Consider the following 27,098-nt stretch of genomic DNA (forward strand, 5'->3'; position numbering starts at 1 on the left):
GCTAATGTCTTGTTGGACCTCGGGGAGCAATGATGCTCCTTGTTACACCTGTTAATATAGGTCTGAGGTCCCCAAAACATGTTTTTGAAGTTTTTTGACAAAAATACCACTCAGATTACGCATTCGGGCCATTGTGACATGGCTCTAAACCCTGACTGTTCCAAAACGGGCTGTTTCAGTGTGTGCAACTCTAATTGTGAATGAGCAGCCAAGCCCCTATTTGTGATCCAATTAGGTTTGAGCTTTACTCTGTGCTCCGTTTTATTTACTCCGTAAACTTTCACTTATTTCATCTGATCATTACACTTAATCTGTTTCTGAACAAATTTGAGGTGAGAAATAAGCAACCCAGTTGTGGAATTTTCACTCATAATCGATCAGATAGATAGATAAAAGGCCTAATTTAAAAGTTAGTTCTGACTTTGGTTGCCATGCTCCAGGCTTGTGGGAGACACTGCACCTCTCGCATAAACGGAGCGTTCAGAGGGGTCAGAAGCCCGAGCGTTTTGTTCACAGCGATTACTTTATCATGAGTTCACCTCATTATTTGACACTTATATATATATGACAGGAAATAAGCAAAAGAATAACAGATCCCATTTAAAACCTAAAACTGCTAAACGTCAACGGATCTCATTCAGTGATTAGTGCAATGAATGATTAGGCACTGAATTGTCATTGACTCCTTGAGTCACCTTTGAGTGGTGGGATAGTTGTATAACTGAAGGTACCATAGCTAGTCTGATCTCCATCGTACTCCCAAGCACCGACACAGAAACATTGTTTCAACGTTGGGAGTTACCCCAGACCTTAAGGGGCATTTGCAGGGGTTTCGTCATAGCAACATGTATGGCAAGCCATTTTAACATCCAATAAGACGCATGTCTTCTCAAGTTGAGAGATCCATAAAACTAACTAGTCACTTTTCAAAGTTACTAGTACCTAGTACATAGTTACTAGTTGCTATTCCAATAGTTACTCGTAACTATTTTAGTTTTACCAGTCAAAATGTATTAGGTTATTGTACTTATTTATTAGATACTATTAACTATTCCAATTGTTACTATTAACTACTGCAAATGTTCTAGTATCTTTCTAGTATTTCAATTTTACTAGTTACTATTAATCGAGTACAAGTACTTATTCATTAGTGACTAGTTACTTTTCCCGTTGTTACTAGTAACATTTCTATTATTTTTATTTTATTTTAAATTAAATTATCAACAAGCAGTTTTGACTAGTAATTTCACGTGACGGGTAAGAAAATACATTGTTGCTGGTAAAAAAAAAAAGTGTTACTAGTCACAGAAAGAAAAGGCACTAGTCACTAATGAATAAGTACTAGTATTCAATTAATAGTGACTTGTAAAATTGGAATAGATACTAGTTGGAGGAAAATATAGCATTGAATAACAAATTGCCCAAAATGTTACTGGTGACATTGCAATAGTTACTAGTAGCAATTGGAATAGTAACTAGTATCAAAGGCTGGGTATTGTTTAAAATGACGATACCAGCACCTATAGCAGTACCCTTAAAGTGATACTGATACCAATAGATGACATTCGATACCCTTTTTCTACTATACCCATCATGTGAATTGAAGCATTTCAGCTGGGTAAAATGCCACCACTCCTCCCCATCCAATTGACTTTTACACAAATACATCTTGAAAGTGTTCAATTTACATTAATATATCTATTAAATAACTGTACAATGAAGTATTTGGGCAGTGTCATTTTAAACAAATACAAAAACAAGAGGAATGATTAAGGAGAGGAAAACCTCTCTCACTGTTCATATGGACACCTGGCTGTTGTTTAAAGACAGACTTGAAACGGTTTGAACCGATCCTTTAACATAAGGGTTCCCAACCACTGGGCCACGGGGCATTTGCCACCAGGCTGTGAGAAGGTCTGTACTTTTTTTTTTTTGGGCAAAGACGATCAGCGTGACCTGAAATCAAAAAGCTGTGTGCCGAACATTTTACTTTTTAGTGTAGATATATTTATCCATTTCCTTCCCCGTACTGTATACGCTGCCTAGGGGTTGTGTGCGGTGGGAGTAGCACGGCGCGCCTCGCTCTGCTGGTCCTGAAGTCGGCGGAGGAATTCCGTGTTTATTCTCGAAACTCAGAGTTTATTTTGCTTGACCCTAATACTCTTCTTGTAGATGTGTTTATTTTCTCTGTGCGTTGTAACGAGGAGACACTCAGACACCCCCGGTCCGTAAACATTTTGTGAGCTGCGGTCCAGCCCGTGATTGGCTGGCTTGTAGCTGCTGGGGTAGTGGGCCAATAATACGCCGCATTAAATTGAAGAACGCTTGCAGTGATTGGCTGTGAGCAAAACCCGACAAATAGTCTTTTTTTCTAGATGAGTAAAAAAAAATATCGAATGCAGGTATTGTTTGACTGGAGAAGTTTCGATACTACTTGGTATTGAGGTATTTTGGTCGATACCTTAAAAAGGTATTGAGTACCAATACCCAGCCCTACTAGTATCAAATACTAGTAACTAATACATTTTGACTAGTTAAACTAAAATTGCTACTAATAACTGTTGGAATAGCAACTAGTAACTAAAATTTAAGTACCATAAGTTTTAGGGACGAATGAATTAAATGTTAAAACGGGTTGCCATACAAGCGTGCGATTGTCTGTGTAAGACAAACAGTGACCGTGTCAGATAGAAAGAGCGATTGCTTATGTCAGTATTAAGAGCAGCTGTGGTGACTCAGAGTGTTAAACTGACATGGCACTAAAATGAGAGTCTGCAGTGGGGGGCAAAAAAATTTGGACCGATGGAAATCCTGTATAGTATTTCTGTGGTGTTATTATCGGGTTCCATGTTTATTTCTTCTCCCAAACTCACTCGGAACATGTAATACTATGACGTCACGATAATATGCCGACACTACGCATCATTATAATATGGCTCAACTATGATATCACTTTCATAAAATTGCCCTGTTCTGAGTAGATTTAAAAAAATAATAATAATTTTCAAGTACATTTTTCAAAGTGGAGCATTACATTGTGAAAACAGGTTTTTGTCTTTAATTTGCTCCTATACTTCCCTCCATTCTCCCTTGATGCTGGTTATATTTCCCTATTTAACAAATCAAGGGAAGTTACAAACTGACTGGGATCCAATGATGATGATGATGATGATTAATAATAATAATTATTACACTGAAAACTGCACCACAAATACACTAAATAGCTTGAATTTCTTGATTCGCTGAAAAAAATAAAATAAAATTGTTATGAAATTTCACAGAAGTCTTGAGAGTCGATACCATCAATGCAATTTGTCTCATGTCATAAAAGCACTGAAAATCAGAGAGAGAGAGAGAGAGAGAGAGCGAGCGAGCGAGAGAGAGCACGAGCGACCGAGAGCGAGAGAGACAAAAGGCAGAGTGACTTCAATGGCTATCGCCTTCCGACACCTAACAACATCCAGCTGGTCTTTGGTTTATGGGACAGGTCCTTCACAGGGCTGTAAATCGCACTTTGGGGCTCTTTGTCTCGCTCAGCTCAAAGCCACCAAAGCAGCCCCCTCTTCAGAGACGATAAACAGGCTTCTATCAATGGTGTGCCCTCCTTCATCTGGCCTCTGCTCTGAACTCCTTGGCACGGCTCAGGAGGGCTGGACAGGGAGTTATTAGCCTGGCAAAACTTGTGTTCGGCAGCGGTGCCCAAAACAAACAAAGTGCCATTAATGTGAATTAATACGTCTTTTGGTTCGACACAGTGGGTTAAACCAAACAAAGGCGACTCGATTGAACGGATACGTTGCGGTACACCAGCGCTATAAATTGGTGTTGCATGCCATAAATGTGTCGGCCCTTTAGGAACAACCTCCAAAGTACAGTGGCCTATGCAAACACGTCCACACATGCATTATCTTGAATTTATTTATGCCTTACCTAAAACAACCTTGGGAACCAAGATTTTCCAGCCATGAGACCTTGAAAAATAGTGAAAATATTCCTTAAGTACTTAGTATGCACTTAACCGTTAAACATTTAGTAATTGCCCCGCACAAAAACAAAGTCATTACCTGAAATTTCAATCAGCGCTGAAATTATTATTTTTGGTTGTTCGGGGTCAGACAAACATGGGGTCACGTGTCATAACAAGCAAGATCCCTCCCTCAATACATCCAGTACATGTACAAAGCACTCTTCTTTCCCTTTCCTGTTACATTATAGACATTTCCTCACCTATGTGCTGGTTCTGGCCAACCGCACTATGGAGATCAAACGAGCGGTAGCATGCGTGTGATGTGGAAGGATGTGGGGACGTGACAGTCCGGCTCGCCTCCAGCCGCCATGCGTGTGAGTGTGTCTGTGAGGAGGGGGAGGGTGAAACACCTGGCATTTGTCGTCGCCCCCAACCCCCAATAACCCCATTACTCTACACACTGACACACACACACACACGCACGCACAGTTTACAACCTGCCCCATTTCACCCTGCTTACAGCCCACCCTGGGAAGACAGACAGTCCCTGAAGCACACAACAGGAAGAAGAAAGTTGTGACCCTCAGAAAGAATCAAGCACAGGCAGCATTTTCTGCTTCAGGTGTGTGCGTGCGTGCGTGTGCATGGGTGCGTGTGTGTGTGTGAGAGAGACAGTGTGAATTTCTGTCTATCCCAAAGCGGTATGCTGCCCCTCATCTCGACAGATGTGTGTGTGTGCATATACACCAAAGAAATTTAGTCAAAGCACACAATTTAACTGCGGAGGTTTACGAAAAGAGTGCTCAAAGTGTGAGAATAGAGGTAATGAACCATTCTGTTCAAAATGCAGAATGTTGGCAACGTTTTTTTTTTTTGTTTTTTTTTGAGGGCGGGGGCTTGTTCTTAAAAGATTAAAAGGAGGAGTTCGCTCCTTTATTCATTGCCTCCTCTGTCCATTCTCCTCAGGTGTTGTAAAACCATAAATCTCTCTTGCCTGCTATTTGCCTTTAAAACTGCCTTTTTTATAGAGGGGCTCTCTGACAAATGTGTGAAGACCTGGAAACCCAGTGAAAAAGCCCTGTCACTTCACAAAGGGGTGCGCTGATGGGGCTGACTGCTTTTGCCCACCCCACTCCCACCACCCTGTCCAAATTCAATGCACTCAACAGCCAACTACACAAAGGAAAGTCATAGGGAGTTGTGGTACAGCCTAAAAATAAACATTCATCTTTTCCTCTGTTTTTCATCAGAATATAAATGTACACAAATCAAAATTAGCAACTCAATCATCATCTCAGATAGTTAAAAAAAAAAAAAAAAAAAAAAAAGGGGGCAAAGCACATTGTCCATTTCCTGTTTCACCACCCAGGGAAAATGCACCCACAGAGTTTATTGGTGCCTTCCCCTTCTGCCGCAACACCTCCCCACAGACCAAACCAGTCCCAATGAGCCCAGACATCAATAATAAAATAAAAAGCCTTTTTCATGCATAGTATGGATGGGTAGATCACCAACAACTACTCATCTCCCAAAAATATTTGAATATTCTCTTTAACACATTGCTGTTCAAGTTTAAGCACCCTTTCAGCTCACAACTCTAAAGTATGCAATACAATACCAACTAAGAAGGAACTTGATGAGAAAGAACAAGCCCCCGAACACCACTGGCACGATACTGACTACAGGGTGTATTCATCACGGTACATTGAGGGAATGAATTGCCTTGAAATCTGCGCCTCCCCTCTCAACTTGAGAAGTTCCTCAAATCCTTGTAGGGCTATCTAGTCCATCTATTAGTCTATCGACCTAGTCCACCAGAAAGCCCTTTTATCTTCCATGGTAACATGCTGACACAAATCAAATTAACAAAACAAAACACATCAAAAGTGGGTTTGGTCCAAAATACACCAAAACAACCTTAAATTTGGAATCAAGAAAAGTGGTTTAACTTACATCTGACTTGCCGTTCATGTCTTCTATGTCAGAGTCGTTGGGATCCACCAGTTCTTGGAACGGGGGTAGAGAATACGATTTCCTCTGCTCGCCCTCTTTACTACCAGCCTGCAATTTACCCATGCGTATCTGAGACTTGTCCTTCACCTGCTTTTTATCCAGGTTATGGGTGTCTGATGCTGAGACTGACCTCCCGACTAGATCAACAAGGCCCTTTTTGCGCTTTTTGGTCGCATGGTCACCATTGGGGGCTGATGGGCGTTTGCCAAGACCCAAAACCTGGGAGGGCCCCTCAGTACGCCGCTCCTTGGAGATGGACTTGGGCTCCTTGAAGCCCATCTTGGGGTTAATGTCTCGAAGTGGCTGGTTCTCTTTGGGTTTCCTGGAGGGTTCTTTGGGGGCCTTGCTGGGTTCCCAGCCACAGTCTCTGAAGGCACTTTTGGGTTCTTTCAAGTCTTTTGACAGCTTTTCCTTGTGGTCCTTGGAGGGTTTGTGGAGTTTGGAGAGGCTGCTGCTGTTAGTGCAGGTGGTTGTAGAGGCGGTGAGGAGGGCAGCGCTGCTTCCTTTGGAGCCGTCCTGTGGATCAACACAAACGCATTAATGAGAGGCTATACGGAAGAACCCCACTTATGAAAACTTCACTTATAAAGACTTATCCAGTCAAACAAACAAGCACCGAACAAAACACGTTTCATTTATTTATCAACCTTTTGTCATAAAATGTATATTTCAACGGAGAACCCATCAAATAGACTTGTGAGCCAAGCATTTTGGAAAGTGATCCCTAACACACACACACACACACACACACACACACACACACACACACACACACACACACACACACACACACACACACACACACACACACACACACACACACACACACACACACACACACACACACACACACACACAAAATGGAGGACCTCGAGGATTATATCGATTTTTTTTATAAAGCCTACGTGATGGAAGAAGACCAGGACCGCAATAATCCCGCGAAAAGAAAGAAGACCGACTCAGCAACAGACACTGATGATCTCAAACCGGGTGCCGTAGAGGTTAGTGTCTTGGATGAGATTAACAAGAAGCTGGACATGCTTGGTCCACTTCTCCGAGACGTTACCGAGATCAAAGCCAGTCTTGATTTCCTGCACCGCACGGTCAGCGAGATGCAAAAAGATAACGCGGATCTAAAAACCTTGGCGAAGTGTCTCACAGCGGAGAGGAAAATTGTAAAAAAATTAAATAAAATAATGAAAGAGACCATCCTAGAAATTCAATCCAGAAGTATGTGGGACAACCTCATCTTTTTTGGGATCCTAGAGAACAACACAGAGTCCCCAGAAAATATGGTGACCGCCCTGGAACTCCCGACGGACACAATGAAGCAGATCACCTTCCACCGAGTTCATCGACTGGGACACCACGTGGGGAACCGTCCCCGCTCCATCATTGCTCAGTTTGAACACTTCAAGCACAAGGAGCCGGTTTAAAGCAAAGGACGGGAGTTGAAAGGAACAGGGCTGGGCATGAGCGATCAATTCCCCCGGGAGATCAACGACCAAAGGAAGGTGCTGTATCCTGTCCTGAAGGAGAACCGGCAGAAGGGTAAATGTGTATTGATGGTTGGTGACAAATGATATGACGGTCTGTTACCGAGACTCCTCCACCACACCCTGGTTATTCTGATCATTATGTATGTATTCTTGTATTTCCGGTTATTATATACACTGCAAGATGTAGGAATAGGCATGCTATCTATGTCAGTATTTAAAATATCGCTCACTCTCATCTCACCTTCCTAATTCCCCCTCCATACTTCTCTCATCATCTCACCTCCCTAATCCCTCTCTCCTTACTTCTCCTATCACTCTCACTCTATACTGTCTTTCACTTTATGTATGTCTAATCCGGCAATGTTCTGTGTTTATCTTTGTCTACTTGTCATTTGTTTGTGTAGTTATGTATCCCTACAAACTTCCTACAATACTATGGCAGTGAAAGGGAATGTAAAGGAGGAAATCCCAGACTTATCTATGAGAAAGCATGGGAACGGTAGTATAGCTATTGCCTTGGATGCACTGTGCCATCACCCCCTAACTAGCTTCAATGACACCCATTACGTTTGTTAGTTGGAATGTGGGAGGCTTGGGCTCACCTGCTAAACATAGCAAAATCCTAACTCACTTCACCAAGATGAACCCCAGCTTCTGTCTACTGCAAGAAACCCACCTCACTGCATCTGAGCACCTCAAACTCAAAGCTTAATGGGTTAATCAGATGTTTTCTGCATCATACAACTCAAAAAAGGGGGTGTATCTATATTGATCAATAAAAGTATCCCATATCAAAATAAAACCACAATAACAGACCCAGAAAGGCGTTTCATAATGATTAATGGGATTTTAGGTAACATCAAATTAACCATAGCTAATTTTTATGGGCCCAATGAGGATGACCCAAATTTCTTTCACAATATATTTTCAAAACTTTTTGAATTTTCTGAATCAATTATCATATTGGAAGGAGACTTCAACACAATACTGGATTCAAATTTAGACTGCTCTCAAACCAGAAATATTTCCAAATCCTGGTGTTCGTCGGACACTATAAAACAATATGAGTGATCTTGCTCATAGGGATTGTTGGCGATCAAATAACCCACATTCTAGAGAATACACATATTATTCCCCACCCCACCAAAGTTTCTCTAGAATCGACCTTGTCTTGACAAGTAACTCCGCACTGTCCAAAATCGCTAATCCAGAAATCCACCCTATTGTAATTTCCGATCACGGGCCGATTAATTTCAACCTGATAAATGAAACAAACTGGAACCCTCCCGGCAGGTGGCGGTTTAACACCTCACTTCTGACAGATAAAGAATTTAACCATTTATTTTCAAGAGAATGGACTTCCTTCATTGAACTGAATGACTCCCTAGAAATATCACCATCCTTACTTTGGGAAACAGCTAAGGCAGTTCTAAGAGGTAGTATTATTTCATTCTCCACTCACAAGAAAAAGAAAGGACAAGAATGCCAAAATAAACTCAAAGAGCGACTAAAGGAGTTGCACTCCCAACAAGCCCACTCATCTTCTGAGCAAATCCGAAATGAGATCAGGACAATTACATCTCAACTAGAAAATATCATCCATCGAAAGACACAATTCCTTATGCAACGAACAAGAGCAAATTATTTTGAATTCAATGATAAATCAGGTACATTTCTTGCCAATCAATTGAAACGTGATAGAGAAAAATCACTTATTACAGCCATCAAAGATTCACAGGGTAGGATAGCATACAAGCAAGCAAGACATCAATTACATATTTAGAGACTTTTATAAGAACCCATGTCACTCAGACAATGAATCGAATATATCAAACATTCACTCATTCCTTGATGATATTGACCTTCCTAAACTTTTGACGGAGCAGGCTACCACCTTAGATCAACCACTTACTCTTAAGAACTCAGGAAAGCGCTCTTCTCTCTGCCCAACAATAAATCACCTGGATCAGATGGTTACCCAGTGGAATTTCATAAACACTTCTGGCCACTTCTCTCCCCATTATTCATCAGAATGGTTACAGAGGTCAAGTCAACCTCCACCATGCCTCCGCACATGAATACTGCTCTCATTTCGGTTTTGCTCAAAGCCAAAAAGGACCCAACCCTCACCTCCAGCTACAGACCCATAAGCCTTATTAATTGTGACCTTAAGATAAGTAAAACACTAACCAACAGAATTGAAAAAGTAATTCCATTTATAATTCACCCCGATCAAACAGGCTTTGTCAAGGCAGATACTCATCCAGCAATATGCGTTGTTTATTCAGTCTGATCAGCATATCTAAAAGGAACAACTTCAATACTATTATTGCCTCTTTGGACGCCGAAAAAGCATTTGATAGAGTGAATTGGACATATCTCTTTTCAATCCTCAACAAATTTGGCTTTGGAGAGTCCCTCATTCAATGGATCAGAATCCTCTACAACTCTCTATCTGCTTCTGTCATCACCAATGGTTACACCTCACAGCGTTTCACTCTACAACGCGGCACAAGACAAGGATGTCCGCTCTCCCCTTTACTATTCGTCATCTTTATTGAACCCCACGCGGCATTTATCTGTCAAAACAGTTATATTGTAGGCATACAAATAGGAAACTCTGTTCACAAAATCAGTTTGTACGCAGACAATATCCTTTTGTACATACAGAACCCAATATCATCCCTTCCGGAGATGTTCATTCTTATATCTAAATTCTCAGCTATCTCAGACTATTTAATAAATTGAACTAAAACCAGTCTTGCCACTCATTGGCGGGCACTGTAATGCTGCAACCCAGAAACTTCATTTAACCATCACAACGGGCAATACTAGATACGTTGGTATTGATATCTCCCCCAATCTATCAGGTTTGTTTACCCATAACTTCACTCCATTGCTCAAATCCATTGAAGACCTCGTTCGATGGAACAACCTACCCATCTCACTAATTGGTACGATAGCAGCAATGAAAATGAATATACTTCCAAAAATAAACTATATATTTTCAATGACCCCAGTGCAACCAACAGTACATTGGTTTAATACTCTCGACTCAATAGTCAACACATTTAATTGGAAATACAAGAAACCGAGAATTAAACTAGCAACACTACAGAAAAACAAAGATTGTGGAGGCCTAGCAGCCCCAAACTTTAGATACTACTATCTAGCGAACCATCTTCAATTTATAATTAAACGGTTACAACCAGAGCAACAATTGGCCCATGGATGGCGAGACATTGAACAATGAATGAATGCCCCCCCCCCCCACCCCTTCTGGCCTGGCTGAAGTCCTGATGGCTTGCGCCTGGTGGCTTGGGATGTGCTGCGACCTGGCAGGGCTGCGGAGAGCGCCGCCGGGTGCCTTCCGGGACCCCTGGGGGGACTGCTTGCCGTTGTGGGGGGCGGCTGTTGGCCTTTTGCTTCTGTGGTGCGGCTTCTCTGCTGCGGGCGCCCCGGGTGCTGGGGGTGGCAGAGGGCCACCCCTGGCGGCCTGCCGGCATCGCCGGGGGGTGGGGGGTAACATCGAGGTGCCCCGCGCTGGGCACTCGCTGCTATGTGTATGGGCACTTGGCACTCACTCACTCTGGGCGTCTGGTCAGCTGCGGTGGGGCGGGCTGCTCGGCGGGGTGTCAGTCTATCGCCGCGGGGCCGTGATCTGGGCCCGCAGTCCGTGCCTTGTGCCCGTGGCCCGGATTCTGTGCCCGCGGCTGCGTCTTGTGCCCGCACCTGGGGCTTGGTTGTATGTGTGCGTCCCTGGGGTGCGGGGTCTCCTCGTGCTCCCTGGGACTGGGTCATGCTCCTTGGGGCTGGGCGTGGGGATTGCTCCACAGCCCTCTGTGGCTGCAGGGCAGGGTACCCAGGGATTTCCTGCAGCCGAGGGGTGTCCACGGGGCTGTGGAGTTTGGGGGGGCTTCGGGGCCCCTTCCACTGCTTGGAGGCGCCGCGACATAATACCGATCTTCTACACCAGTACCAATGGGGCTAAGTCTCACACACACACACACACACACACACACACACACACACACACACACACACACACACACACACACACACACACACACACACACACACACACACACACACACACACACACACACACACACCTCAAGTGCACCCCAGCACCCTCCTAGTTGCATTCCTCTCCTTTCCTCCCTCATTTGCTTCCATAACTATGACAGGAAGAGACCACGGGACCAGTTGTAGTTCCAGTTTTCCTGGACCTAATTCAGTTTTTCAATACATGTTGTCGTCCAATGTTCATGTTTTTGTGTAAATGTTGTTTGTTTCTGTTAATTTGTCTCACTGTGGTGATTCTCCCCCTCTTGGAGTAGTGATCAGTTGTTTATAAACCCAAACATGATAAATTGTTCTCCAAAGGGGGAGGTTGTGGTGGCTCTCCATAACCAAAAACTGTGCTCTTGTCATCCCACTGGTCGTCCACAGGACAGAGTTATTGCTGCAGTTCTTGATGATTTAAGAATTAATAAAGAGTTGCATTGCAGGTTGAAAACTTGAACTCCACTTGCAGACTAACTCTGTCCTTGATGCAATGGCATACAAATACTCTTGTGTTGTATGCCCAGCATGCTGACAGCACAGGTAAAAACAAAAAAAACAAAAAAAACAAAGCAGACAAAATCCAAAAACCTTTGGCCATTCACTTTTTTCTACAATAGTTGGTGGGCTCATGGTAAAGGAGTTCCTTGTGCCCTCTGTGATACTGGCTAAAGGTGAGAGGCTTTCGTGACAGACACATGTGCCACCGCTGAGGCCACACAGCTGACACAAGGTAGAAGGGCAGTGGTGGAAATGCATCTGCATCGATTAGGTGGGGTGGGGGGGGCAGGTTGTATAGTTGTTGGAGCTACGCCTTTAGGCCTTCCCTGTCAATATTTCACCAATGCAGTAAAGCCATTAAGGCAGTCTAGACGGCGGGGCGGTGTTACGACTTGGCCCAGCCACCTTCAGAAACCTCTCATTTTGTCCATCAGCTCCTGACCCCGGGACCTTGGGATGTAAAGCTGCCGCTCCTACTCACACTTAAAGCCCAGGCCCCCTCCTCCTTCTCCACCAAAGTCTTTGCTTATGTTCCTCCTGAGGCAACGCAACATAAAAAGCGCTTCATCTGCGAGACTTTTAGTGCTGTGGAAATGTCATGCTGTGTCAATCCAGCCATCATTCAACTGATCATGAAAGAGACAGCTTTAATTTTGGTTTTAGGACCGCTGCAATTAGCGTACACAATTTTTTGTTTGAATATCCCTCGCCAGTATGCTTCATTATATTTTATTTGTCTGACCTTTTAGATCTGGTGGAAATAAAAGCCATTTTTAAACAATGCAGACACAACAGGCGCTTGTTGAACACAAAGCCTCTGTAAAATGTGCTGCAGTTCTCAAAGACCACAGTGGATGCAATAGTTACAGCGCTGACATTACAGCATGAGTTAGGAGTGGAACATTAAGAGTTATATACACAACATGTGGAGATATTTCTAATTACACAGAGCGGCAGTTTGTTCCCTTGTTTAGTCACTGGCCAATTATCCAGAGTAATTATTTACTTGGGTGAACGTTGACAAAGTTGCATCCTGATAATTCCTTGTTTGCCTGTCATGTTGTCACTGGCAGACCAAAAGTTAGTTTGTAACTTAGCTTTACTAATGGAGCCCACTCATATTTGATGCTCAGATTGCTAGGAGTAGACTATATACTAGAATCCTAGAAGAATGGTGTAGGTACAGTATATGGTAACTTCAATTTTGTTCGATTGAAAGTCTTGAAGGAATATATGGCAGTAAATGTGGAAGTAAATTCCAATGAACTCTCAAAGCAGTGAATACAAGTGCTCTGTATTGGTTGCACAATTCACAAATCAATCCAAAGCGATTAAGAATATAGACATGTTCAGATCACTCTTTGGTCACTATTAAAACACAATAAAGAATGCATTTGATGCGGGGTGTTGACAAATGCTGAAATTTGTAACTGTAATCCTATATCTGTAGGGCTCCAGACTAACTTTTTACATTGGTGGTACTGGTGCGACTAACTTTTTCGCTTAGGTGTAGCAGCACATCATTTAGGTGCACCCAAAAATTTGCACCGTACCTTTTGGCGCAATAATACATTTATAAGTATAACCTTTTTTGTCAGTTCCCATACACATTGGTAATTTCTTAACACATTATGTAAATGATTGTAAACAGGAATGAAGGTGCAGATAAATGTTTTTCTATATTTAAATCAGAGCACACTCAACAAGAAATCACAATAATCTCAATTGTTATTGAGAAAAAACATATTAAAAAAATGCTGATGTTTAAAGTTCTTGACAAACTGAAATAGCTCAGGTTGAATTTGCACATCCTATTTCTTTTCAAAGTGTCGGCAATCACCCCAATGAACTGGCACACTCACCTTTGGGTACTTGCCAATACCAAGTACCGATACGAGTAAGTGAAAATACTGCAATTTTCAGTTACCACAACAGTGAGATTGTGTTTATTATTGTTGATTATTCAATATGGAACAATAATAAGAACATGAAACTGTTCATGAATTCCAATAAAATCAAATACAACATGGAATGGTCACTGAGTTCCAGTAAAATAGAATATGGGACTGTCATCAAGTTTCAGTACAATGCAACCTGTAACTCTCACTGAGATTTAGTAAGACACAACATAACTACACAGAAATGTCCAGTTCAAACTTGATGAAATGAAAGTCTTTTTCACTTTTAACTGTGAATATACCTTTCTATTAGTGGCTATATACCTTTCTAGTGGCTCTTTTCCTGGACCTAATTCACTGTGTTTCAATACATGTTGTGGTTCAATGTTTATGTTTTTGTGTAAATGTTGTTTGGTTCTCTGTTTATTTGTCTCACCATGGTGATTGTCCCCCTCTTGGAGTAGTGATCAGTTGTTTATAGACCCAAACATGATAAATTGTTCTCCAAAGAGGGGGGTTGGTGGTGGCTCTCCATAACCAAAAACTGTGCTCTCATCATTCTACAAGTCATCCACAGGACAGAGTTATTGCAGCATGATCTTGATGAATTAAGAATTGCATTGCAGGTTGAGAACTTGAACTCCACTTGCAGACTAACTCTGTCCTGAATGCAATGGCATACAAATACTCTGTGTTGTATGCCCAGCATGCTGACAGCACAGGGGGGGGGGGGGGGGGGGGGGGGGAAGAACCACCAGCTATGCTACACTGTAGTGACAGCGATAGAAACGTAGTCTGCACAATTTTGGAAAATTTTCTTGGCTGAGAAGAGCTTGCATTCTGTTGCATTTTTATCCGCTTCTTTTACCTTGAGGTACCTCCAAGCGGACGACATCAACTATGCAACATTACGTTGGTATCAGGCTTAAGTATCTGAGCATTTTTACTAGTATGAGTACATGTGCACAGTATCGGGCCCGACAGCTCTAATAACTTATAGTTAATTTACACCTGCCACAATTATTTGAGAAGATCATGAAGACTCGTTGTTGTAGGTTGGGTTTACATTTAACCCGTTCATAAGGATGATCTGGGACTTCATTTTAGTAAAAGGGAGCTCTTCTTTGGCTATATTATAATCAGTGTTAAATTTTATTATCATTTTGAACTCCTCACTGCTTCGGTTTGCCGCTGCCTGGCACTGAAAGGTGTGGGGAGGGGGCTGCTCTGCCAGCCACATTAACTCGCAAGGAATGTGGGAGGAGAACAGGGTGAGGAAACACACACACACACACATCCCACTATACGCTGACGAAATAATCGACAGAAAATAGGCTGTGTTTTAAATATTTGTTCAAAGGCAAATGTCTGCACTCAATCCACTATCGGCAAAGCACAAATAGTGGATTTTCACGAATATGTATTTCTTTTAAATATATAAATAAATAACAATTTGGGAAGGAAAAAACTAAACTAAACTAAAAACAAAGATTCTGAGAAATGGCGAGTCTGATCCCAACCATGGTGCTTGGCTGCAAAGACAAGAAACTGAAACATGTCCAGTCTCTACGAAGACAGGTCTTTATATTATTACATTTTATTGTTTTACTTCTTAAAAATGCCACTCAGCCATTGTCATAGCCATAGCCATAGTTAGGTTAGCTATGATTGAAACATTCCAAATAATAATTATCATGAAATGATTTCTCAAGCATGCAGAGGCATATGGCTAATTATTATTCAGAACGAGTCATCGGACCTTCCCAGGTGCAATGGAAATTTTTTCCAACTATTGGGGTGTCGGAACAATGGGCAGTCCTCCTGCCCGTGCCGGAAAGAGAACGCGCGAACAAGGAGAGGTAGAACGGGTGGAGAACTCCGGAGGCAGAGCACGTAGGACAGGTTGAAAATGATCACACTGATTTAATACATTGGTTTAGGATTATTACGTCCAGGGACGGGGGCTCTGTTCCGGATCCATCAGCGGAGGGAAGAGTTTGTTAATAGTGGAAAATCATGCTGGAATCTATGAAGGGCTGCCCCCTGAATGTTGATGAGTCAAATCATCAGTCGGAAACCCGTCAGTCGACTGAAGCTGCTTTCACATACTCCGGACAATGTCCAGATAATCAGGTCCAGACATTGTGCCGGAGTTGTCCTTTCACACATGTAGCACACAACCGGAGATTGTCCGTGTCAGACCCGTTCACACTACCTGTAAATACTCTGGTTGGTTCAGACGAGGGGCGGAGCCTGGGTAGAGCATGCATGAGGTAAGACATGATGCAATGACACTGCAGAGTTTTAGCACACCCAAGATGGCGGACGAGGCTACCGACTTATCTTTTTATGGCGTTGATACTCTATGTATTTGGACGTAATATAAACCAAAGAGTGAAAAGGAATCTAAAGGAAAGCAGAAAGGAGTACGAAGCAGCTACGTTCCGTGCACGAAGATCCGCACAAAGGTAAATAACGGCCGCATGATAGAGACGTCATCAACACTTGACACGCCCACTCACTTGCTGTGAATGCTCCGGACAATTACCTGGATGGGTAAAGTCCGGGTAATGTCCGGGTCAAATGATTCAGTCATTTCCGTTCACACATACAGCTCCTCCGGATTATTTCAGGGTTGTAGTGCATGTGTGAAAGCAGCTTGAGATTCTTCAAGTCGAGCAATCATTTTTATTTTTAACCCCTTCAGTGTGCATTACAATAACAGGATAAAACCAATTAAGCTCCATATTTTCACTTGTTCCACAAGGAGATAACCTTATAACCTAATAAAATAATCGACATCTAAAATAAAAAGACACCATTTGGCACACCGATCGCGGGCACCCTGTCGCTGGTGATGCGTGTGCCAGTGGTGCCGTCAGAGAGGGAGACAGGTGCACAAAATGCACCTCTATCACTCCTTCTCTGCGCCCCTGCTGGGGATGACACTCTAGGTGGCCGCCTATCTCACCTATAGGAAGAGACGGTCCGGCTCTGCCCCCTACCCCCCGCTGAATAATCCAATATTGGCATTGAACAGCCGAATCCGATTAGACTGACAAAAAACTGAGTCGGGTACAGCCCTAAATCTGTGTGTGTGTGTGTGTGTGTGTGTGTGTGTGTGTGTGTGTGTGTGTGTGTGTGTGTGTGTGTGTGTGTGTGTGTGTGTGTGTGTGTGTGTGTGTGTGTGTGTGTGTGTGTGAGCATCAAGTTTGTGTGATCTCCTCCACAGACAGTAATTCATCACCCAGTCTGTTTTGATCTGTAACCATTTCCATGTACACTTGGGCCCCCAAAAAATGTTATTTAAAATGGTTCCATTCAAAAAGGGACTAAAAAACAAGACATAATGGGAGGAACATGCCAGTTCATTGGCATTTGTGATATAGTGCATCAACATCTCTCTCCCCTCTGAAATAACAACAAAGAACTCCAAATGTATGCAGATTCTCATTTTGGAGACACTAAAACCATATTAGTGGGGATCACCATTGATTTGGAATTTATATAATTCGCCAAGTACACTTGTGTTACCAAATTTAGATCTGTTCTTCCTGGTGTCAGAAAGTATGACTTTTTTTTCAAGCCAATTCATTCAATACCAACTTTTAATAATCATGGTATATAACAAATATTTTGGGAAACTATTCATTTGCAGTCATTTAGAAATTGTGAATTTTGAAACTCCAAGACAAAACGTCCTTTAGAAGGAATGCATGTTTAATTAATTCTTAATCTTTTAAAATATATATAAAAAATGTATATTCTTTGTCAACACAAGCTTGAAATTATTTGTTTCCCTCTCGCAACAGCGATGGCTGATGGACTTTGACCCTAAAAAGGTCATAAAGTTGTCGATTAACTATGAACTATGTTTTTCCCATGTTAAACACTCAATCTACAAATCTATACCTTCTCTCAAAATGACATTTCTGATAATGAGAAACCTGATCAATCAATTAACTCCAATAATTTGCCAGATCAGTCACCACAGAAACACACACACACACACACACACACACACACACACACACACACACACACACACACACACACACACACACACACACACACACACACACACACACACACACACACACACACACACACACACAGATTTGTGAACAGCGTGCACTGTTATTAAATATCAGTGTTGCATTTTTGCTTCTTGAATACCTCAGAAAGAAAATTATAGAAAATCTATGGGAATACCATAATGAACAATCTGCATCATTAACACTTGTACCATTTTTTGAAATCCTTTAAATCAACAGAAAGACCATTCATAGAAAAAAAAGCACAGAGCACCCACTAGGAGTCAAAAGATTAAGCGGACGGACGTTGCTGTGTGAGCAGCAGCCAAAATACAATGTCTAAGGCTGAAAACGATCACACTGATGAAGTTCTTGGCCTGCCTCATACGGAGGAATCAGGGACCTCTGAGGGAAAAGAAGCAGCTGTGAAGCAGCGCAGGGAAGGGGCACAAGCTCCGGGCTGTACCTGGACTCCAAACTTACCTTTGGCCCATGGAAGCCCTTGCTCTTCTTGGGGTCGGAGAGGCTGGACGTCAAGATGCTGTTTGGTAGTGAAGGCAGCTTCAGGTGCTGGCCGAAAAGGGAAGTGGAGCCCTCCTGCATTATCATCACCTGCCAGTTAGCGCAGCAGTGTTAGGCAGGGCAACATATGACAGTGACAGTGTGGGTGACACCGCACTTGGACATATTTACACAACACACCTACACATGCAGTCAGGCCTTGAGTTCAATTGTACAACGATGCTGAAGGAGCCGCTACAGATTGTGCACTTTGTATACTCAAACACAGGGGACTCAAGATTCAACACTGATTCAGGTGACTCAACTTTGGAGACTCAGACTTGGACTCTAACAACACTAGGGAGTTGGGGCTCGACATCAAGGTGTCCTGACTCGATGACTAACGCAGACAGTCAGGTACAGTGGTGGTAGTTGCATCACAATGTTGGATTAAAAATGTATTTAAAATAAAAAAAAATAAAAAATTAAAATAAAAAAAGGGGGGGGGGGGGTGCTGCAGGAACATCTGCAAAAACCCAGTAAAAGTGATAAGCTTTGGACAAAATTTGGTAGATCACAGTCTACAGGGTTGGTTAATAAGTACACTCAAGACCCAAAGCAGTGACAGGTCTACCAAGTCTACCAATAATTAATTGAATGTTCGAATATATCCCTTAAATCATCACTTGATATTTCTGCCATCAGAGTGAAGGTTGAGCATCTTACCCTCCAAGACAAGGTAAAGCTAAGAAGTCCCTTTTGTCTCCTTTTTTCAACCCAGTTCCTATCATTTATAATCGCAGAACAACGACGCTCAACGCTGCTGCAGTTTCTCACTGTACTTCAATGCAGTCCAGTGGGGCAAATATTTAAGCTTTTAAAAATATGAAATCTCCTTTTTGGAAACGGGAAGTTTACACCTTAGTCAAGTTGCAAACAGTACATTTTATCAGGTTTTTCAGGGTTTTACGCTACTGCAAATCAGTTCTTTGATCTTCATCCAATCTTGCATGAGAGACTAGAAACATGAAGATTCAGCACTTTATAATATCTCAAAATGTGATACTGTCAATCAAAACATGTAAAAATAAATAAAATACAAAATTAAAAAAACACATTCCGACACGTAATCAAAAATGTGACTTTCGAAAAAGGATTTTAACCCACTTGAGTGCATTTAAGCACAGTGTGAAGCTGCAGCAGAGTGGTAACTTTCTCAATAGTAAAACGTTCAGCGAGGTTGTACAATCACCAGTAGGGCTGTCAAATCATGGAGAAAAAAAAAAAATGATATTCGAATCTGGAAAAAAAACATTTGCGGGAGAAAAAAAAACAAAAAACAAAAAAAAAAAGCAGTGTTTCAGCACGGATGTATTATTTTAAGGGCTGTCAGAATTAAGGCGTTCATTTTGTAATTAATTTAAAATATTTAACGCCTGAAGAAAAATTAACGCAATTAACGCAGCTGTGTTTTGGTTACCCCAGGCTACACCAGAAGCAACACGTCAGTGACACATCAGAGGGCTGAAGGCACCGGGACGGCAGCGTTGTTTTCGTCCCATTAACCAGAGGAGGACGCAGGAGATTTTCATAATGTAAAAATGTCTATCTATTGAACTGGAGTTCCGTCAACACCACGACCCAAGCAGGCAAGAATGACCATTCTCATCGCGAGGATTACCAGCTGCCCAGCAAAGATATCCGGCCGATTCTCACATCTCACAGGCTTCTGGATTTAAAGATTTCATCCGCGAGCTTAAATACATCTAGAATAAGAAGACACTGTTTATTTTTTTGTTTTGTTGTTTTTTTTGCCTTGTTTGGCAAAAAGATGGCTCTGATTGGAGCTATGGAACTGTTCTGCAGTGGAACCGTGCGTAACACCCTTTTGACAAATAACAAATGTCGGCTTTGGAAGAGTACTGTTGAGACTGAGCATGCAAATTGTCATACAATTATTAGAAAATACCAATCAATACAATTAAAAAAGTAGAGAGGGATGCACCAACTTCTCAGTTCTTACTCTTGGTGCTTGCAGATATGGAACGCAAATGCATATTCTGAAATTTTCAGTTCACTTGGGTGAGCTCAAGTGAGGTCGCTGATTTTGATCTGACCTTTATTATTTTCTGTAATAAATGTATTGCTTTATGAGTTCCCAAAAGTAAAACATAAAACAGGAACTCAATGCAACAGCATGTTACATGATAGTGTATTTGGCTATTGGGCATTTCTACGATTACAGATTATTATGATCTCTACATTTATGTTTCAAGGGGTCAGAACTGATATTTATTGATTAGAAAGAACATTGAATGTCTTACTTTGGAGTCTTCTGAGCTTCGTTTATGAGGATCCCGTTGCTGTCAAGGACAAAGAGACTGTTAGTCAACCAAGACACATTTTTTACAGTCACAGCCCTTGACCTAATACATCACAATTGGCTCACAAATGACAAATGACATCTCCTGCCCCAGACAATCACATATTGTGAAAACATCTGTGCTGTACAGTGTTATTCAATTTTCACATATAATAAACCCAGAAAACATTTTATTGCCATCAAAAGGAACAGTATAAAAGGCTGCTTTTTAATAAAATAAATCAACACAACACAACAAATACATATTGTAGATAAGTTAAATATATTATTTTCTACCACAGTGAGAGCACCCCCCCAGCACTGCCTCCGGATGAATCTAGGGACATGCAGAGCAAGGTGTGGATACTCCATGAGGAATAGTACCTCAGTCTCTGTAACCTGCTACTCCAACCCGTCCTTACCCTTCACCTACCCCTCCGGCTTTGAGCAGCTTCCTGCGGAACTCCTCTGTGGGGTTGTTAAATGTGAGCTTCTCACAACGCAGGTGATTCACGGGCGGGTGGCCATCCAGGTGGAGAAACAGGTCGTAGTCAAAGCGCACCTTCTTAGGTTCTTCCTGAGAGACAAGGGGTGGTTTCACCCGTTAGAGGATTAAAGGACAGGTTAGAAATTTTTTCAATAAAAGGTTGGTTTATTTATGATAATAGGATGAGCTATTATCGTAGGGCATCCTGGTTTGAATTTTCCCGAAAGAGAATACTACACATACATATGAAACACACCAATCACCTTATTTCTGAAGTAAACTTCAATAGGCAATATGAAGCCTGCGTATCCAGATTCCTCCACTTTGTAGGGTGGGTCCTTGCACACTGCGGTGAAAGAGAAGGTTAGCCCATCCATCCATCATCAACATGTGGAAATTGACCGTTGTCTTCATTGAGTGTTGGCTGATTTGGAAGTTGGAGTACTTTTAATGGATATCAACACCACATAACAAAGGCATGTTTTTTTTGTTTTTAGTTTTTTTTCATATTGGAAAGGCTGAATTATACTGCTTTTGACCAAAACCAAAGAACCAATCTAAAAGAAAAAACTTTTACATCAAAAATAAAAGTTACATTCAGATACACAAAAATGGCATTAATTCTCAAGAGAATACGTTCGATGCAGTCAATACCATAGAAGTATTGAAGTGGAAATTCATGTTAGTGCATTATAGGGGAAAACATGCATCCACATAAAGTGAAAACAGCTTTTACATAGCGGCGATATTGATCAAATCAAATATCCCTATATTTTCATCTGAATACCTCAATATTGATAATGTGACGTTACTTTGGTAGATAATCGTTAACAAACAATACTCACTACACATTATGCATTGCTGTGACCAATCAAGTCAAGTCATGAAATGTTCATTTCACTCACACATGAGCCACTTTTCTGAAGCAGTCTGGAAAAGACGCAACCTAAGCCATATATAATGACATTATAATAACTGAAACCTCAGACGCTATTTGGCCTCCTATCCCAATGGTTATACCACTGCTCATATCAGTTTTTTGAACCACTAAATATCCATTGTCTCAGGGGATATCATTAATGAGAAAACTCCAGTTCTGTATCTGGGCACATCAATAATGACAACCGTGGCTTGGATCCCAGATGCTGCTCGTCTAACCAGCTGCTGGCAAGCAGCAAATGCCTCCCACTAGACCTTCTCGAGACAAACAACCAGTACCTGAGGTCAGGTGTTCTCCCATGGCCCTGTATACGTCCCCACAGGCTTTGTAGAGCAACACTACCAATTAGTGCATTAGCAGAGCCTCTGTAAGTGAAGCCTTGCATCCTTCTCGGGGCCAAATCCTATTTTTGATTTGTCTTTACGTGACTTGAATTAGTTGTAAATGAATGAAAATACAATTCTTATTATGTCTTTGAACATCACATTTTTAAGACTAGTTATTCCTAATCAGCTGTTTGTGTGATGTCCAATGTGATGCCACACCCCCATTTTCCATTTGGAGAAAAATTGAGGGGGAAAAACAGCATATCAAATTCACTAGAAGTGTCTTAAAGTAAAGAGCAAGCTCCTTTGAGCCACTCCTGAAACCAGGACCCTCATTTATCAATCTTGCTCACGAACAGAAATGTGCATAAAACATACCAAAGACCATCTGGGATTAGTGCTTCGACCCCAGACCCTGCATGTACAGAGCCTCGTAGAATAAAATAAGAATGACTAAGCACATGCCATCATTTCAAGAATGTTATTGATGGCTGCGGCAACTTGATAGAGGCATTTAGGCCATTCCATTCATAATCAATGTAGAGTCTTCTAATCTATAATTTATGCAAATATAATTGAAAGATTTAAAATTCTGTTAACTGAATGGGTGTGCTGGTTATTAAGGCTAGCGATCCAACTCTTTAAAACGGCGATAAGGCTGTTGATTGAAAGACATTTAATGTAAAGGTAATATCTTCCTTGACTTTAAGGTTGAGTACATGCTGAGGTTTCTTGCGCTAAAAATGATGACTGGCTGATCAGTCAGTTCCATTTTCCCAGGGCCATCTTATTGGATTTCTTTGGGCAACTGTCAAAGTTTATACAAATTGCACAAACATCATCATCATCATCATCATCATCATCATCAAAAACACCCAGGTCTTCTCCATTTCTTTTCATTTCTGGCCACCAGAACATTTCCAGAGGGAAATTGGAGATTAAACTAGTACTTGACAACCAACCCTCAGCCACATAATGCTGCCAGCCAGTGCAATAATTAAATTAATACATGATCATGTACAGTTCCAGTTAGTTAGATACTACGCTACAGGCGACAGTAAAAAATTGCTTGGACATCATCACTGGGCTTTCCAATGCGATTGGAGGTCTATTACAATAAAAGTATCATCATTACACATATTTATTTTTGTTAATAGGAAAGTGTTATCATATGTCACACAATTCTATTCTCTATATCAATTACTCTTTATTATACATTATTCATAATATTAATATCGGCCTGTCTCATCTGCAACTTGCTGCAGTACAACCCCCATTATACACTGCCCCGTACTGCCCCCACGGTCCACACACACAACCAAACATTTGCGACACAGTGGTTGCACGTCACAATTAGACAAGACTTTTGTTGTCACAGCAGCGCAGCTGCACTGAATTTCTTGCATCAAATTCTAATTAAATGACAATTTCACTGGAAGGAAATTCCACTTTCAGAGTAACTCTTGGATGCAATGGGATACAGATCGCTCGACTATCATTTTGGTGGTTGAGTTGACACCACTAGTGTACATAATTTGTGATACAAAGGTTTTACTAAGTGCTGTTACCAAATGGCTTAGTGGGACACAGGATTCCTTGTTGTACAGAACAGCACAATAGGAGCCCAACCTCCAAAATGGCCAAGCATGTGAGTGAATGTGTGGGATTTAAAGGGGGACTGGGGAACTGCTTACAGGTGTGTAAGCCCAAGCAGGATGAACCCCAATTTCTAACATTTCTGATTAAAAATGTGAGAAGTGGTTAACAGCACCAGCCATAGAGTTAGTGCATGGACACTGCACGGGAAACAATGAACTTGTTATATGAACTATCCAAAAAGACAAGTATTAAATGCATGCCATCTTCCATTTACTCCAGAGACCTTGGACACCTTCCAAGTACTCGTCATAGTCAGCGGAATAGTGGGGCGACGCTAAAAATCACCACAGGAAACTAGTGTCTCATATTACACTGGGGTCGACAGCCCCCCACCATGGGGCTGGGGCCAAGTTGTCCAAAAGTTAATAAAGCTGCATAAATATTATGGGCCACAATGAAGTGCACAAAGGTAAAGGCCTATTCACATTGGGACTGCATTATCCAATGAGTCCCAGTTTGAAGTAGGAGATGAGCTTATCCAACCACAAACTTGGGTGTATGTATAAAGCAGACATGAATTATCCCAGTTGCTATAATGCTGTGTTCCAGTATATATATTTCTTTTTTCAGTAAATGCACCCATTCGCTCGCTCACTCACTCCATATTAGGGATGCAAATTTAAAGTAATTTCCTTAATCGATAGTTGTTAACCTTAAACAATCGAAGATTAATTGACAACAAAATCGAATTACGTCACCAGAGGGTGACGCCATGGCCCGTGGGGTCCTACGCCACGTTGCGCACCTCAAACGTTTTTGTGACGGGGAGCAAGGAGCGTTTCCCCTCATTTCATTTAAGAATGGAGACGTTTGAGGCAAGACGTGCTGAGCTGGTTCGAACATACAGGAATATTTACTGGCCCGCCTTTCGTCAGTTAAATATTTAACTACTACTTTACTGTTTGTCTTCCTCTGCAACGGAATGAGCAGGATGTTACATAGCATATCAAGTCTGGTGCAGATATGGACAACAAGTGGTGAATAAAAGTATTAAACATTACTAAAATTCTTATATACGAACAGACACAAAATCATTTAGTTGAATATATTTTATTGGAGTCAACACAGCAACAAATCGCTTGTTTCATTTTGCAGACTCGTACCTCTCCCTCACTCCGGGTTTTCTTTCTCCCCCCGTGCCATTCAGAAAGTGCCGTTATCCCGCTCCAGTCTACAGTGTTCCATCTGAACGCAGCATTAATTGTTGAGGAACAATAAACAAATTTTCCTCCTCAGCATCAACGCGCGCAGCCATGTTTGTTGTTTGTCGTTCTTCCGGAAGCCTCCATCTACTTCTATTTCTTGCTCCCCTGGCCATTTTGTCTCCACTGCCCCCCGTCATTCCGGTGAGTACTACTACTTCCTGGCTTAGCATTTTTATTCTTGCGCCGCAAAGACTCCTGTTGATAGACGAACAACAAGACCCCAGATTGTTCAGTTCTTATCATGAAGACAAAATCTTAATCGATTCAATTCTTATTAGCAATGAATCAATAGTCGATCACTTGTTAACATCCCTACTCCATATCCTTTGAGAATAGACCCCACATTCCTATCCAGAGCACCCGGATGAAACCCACATGAACACATGCGCCACTCTAGTCTCTACCAAGTGAGCTGGGCCTTTCCAGGTACAAACGGCAATGCCTCATGTCAGAACATTAAAGTCATCAACAAAAAGCCAATTTCAGAACTGGAATATCCCTTTAAGACAGAACTGAAACAGACTAGTTCTGCCACCCAATGACAAGAACATTCACAATTACGATTCTACATTTATGACTTAACATTATTATCTCAAGCGCTACCAAGCCTTTGACCCATTCCAATCCAGCTGAATACCAATACATTTGTCTACCTTTAAATGTACCATGGGTCAATAGACACCAACCAACAAGACACACTCGCGTAAAATGATTATTGCCCAGGATGTCATTTTCAGTTCAAAGACATAAACAAATTGACTGTATCACTTGTAAAGATAGTGGCCTAACTAAAACACACGCTTCTGCATAGGTACACGTAAACGTATCTGCCAAGCTACACAGCGAAGTGTGTTATGATAGGTCGCAATGGACAAACTGTTGAAATATTTTCACATGCATATTTCTAAGTTCAAAAATTTTTCAAATAAAGTTTGGAAAAAAACATTTCAAACACGGATTTCTTCCATGTTTTCTGTACATTGTTGTTAGTAGTAGTCACCTAATGTTATTCACAAAATCCATACTATTAAAGCAAACAGCCATGTAAACCCGTGCACGTTTGCTTACGTGCAGACGGAGAAGCATGATCTAGCCTTCACACGGAGGAGGAGCTGGACTTGATGTCACGACAAAAAGTGAGCTAGGTAATATGGAACTGGTTTGGATGTGCCATGTCGTACATTTCTTGAAGAAATAGGTTGTACATCAGAGAGGTTACAACTGTGCCCATCTCACAGATAGCATTATAGCTTATAGCGAGTACAGTAATTGTTGGAAAGAGGTAATGGATGCTGTGACATTTTACCTGGACAAGGACATGTATCAGATAAAAACTGTTGAAAAACAAAGTTCCAGAAGGCTACTTCAAATAGACAAGAGACTGAATCGCAAATATAAAAAAACAAAAAACAAAGCTAATCCATGTCTGCACTCAGTTTCTAACGAGAAGGAAAGAAAGTTTAAAAAGTGTATTTTCGCTCGTGTCATACTTCAGAGTCCTATTTGAACTTGAACTTGAACTATTTGAGTTTCACTATTTATTTAAATGTTATAATGTTTCATTTCTTTCATTTCTGTTCAAGCCATTAGTCGCACATATATGATATTCATTTAATTATTTATGTTTTTGAGGCATCAGAA

The 27,098-nt window shown here is 41.6% G+C and overlaps 1 protein-coding gene across 2 annotated transcripts in view; it reads right to left on the minus strand.

Annotated features, from left to right (window-relative positions):
* Positions 1-27,098, minus strand: part of mllt3 (MLLT3 super elongation complex subunit) — a 51,361-nt gene that overhangs the window by 11,406 nt on the left and 12,857 nt on the right. For both annotated transcript variants that reach the window (XM_080023737.1, XM_080023736.1), the window contains exons 3-7: positions 21,591-21,673; positions 21,274-21,417; positions 20,803-20,841; positions 18,461-18,589; positions 5,921-6,496 (exon numbers count right to left, since the gene is read on the minus strand). In XM_080023737.1, coding sequence (XP_079879863.1) covers positions 5,921-6,496; positions 18,461-18,589; positions 20,803-20,841; positions 21,274-21,417; positions 21,591-21,673 — 971 coding nt within the window. The remainder of the gene's footprint in view (positions 1-5,920; positions 6,497-18,460; positions 18,590-20,802; positions 20,842-21,273; positions 21,418-21,590; positions 21,674-27,098) is intronic.

The sequence above is a fragment of the Zeus faber genome (genome assembly GCF_960531495.2).
Source record: "Zeus faber genome assembly, chromosome: 22".
In the NCBI taxonomy this organism is placed as follows: Eukaryota; Metazoa; Chordata; class Actinopteri; order Zeiformes; family Zeidae; genus Zeus; species Zeus faber.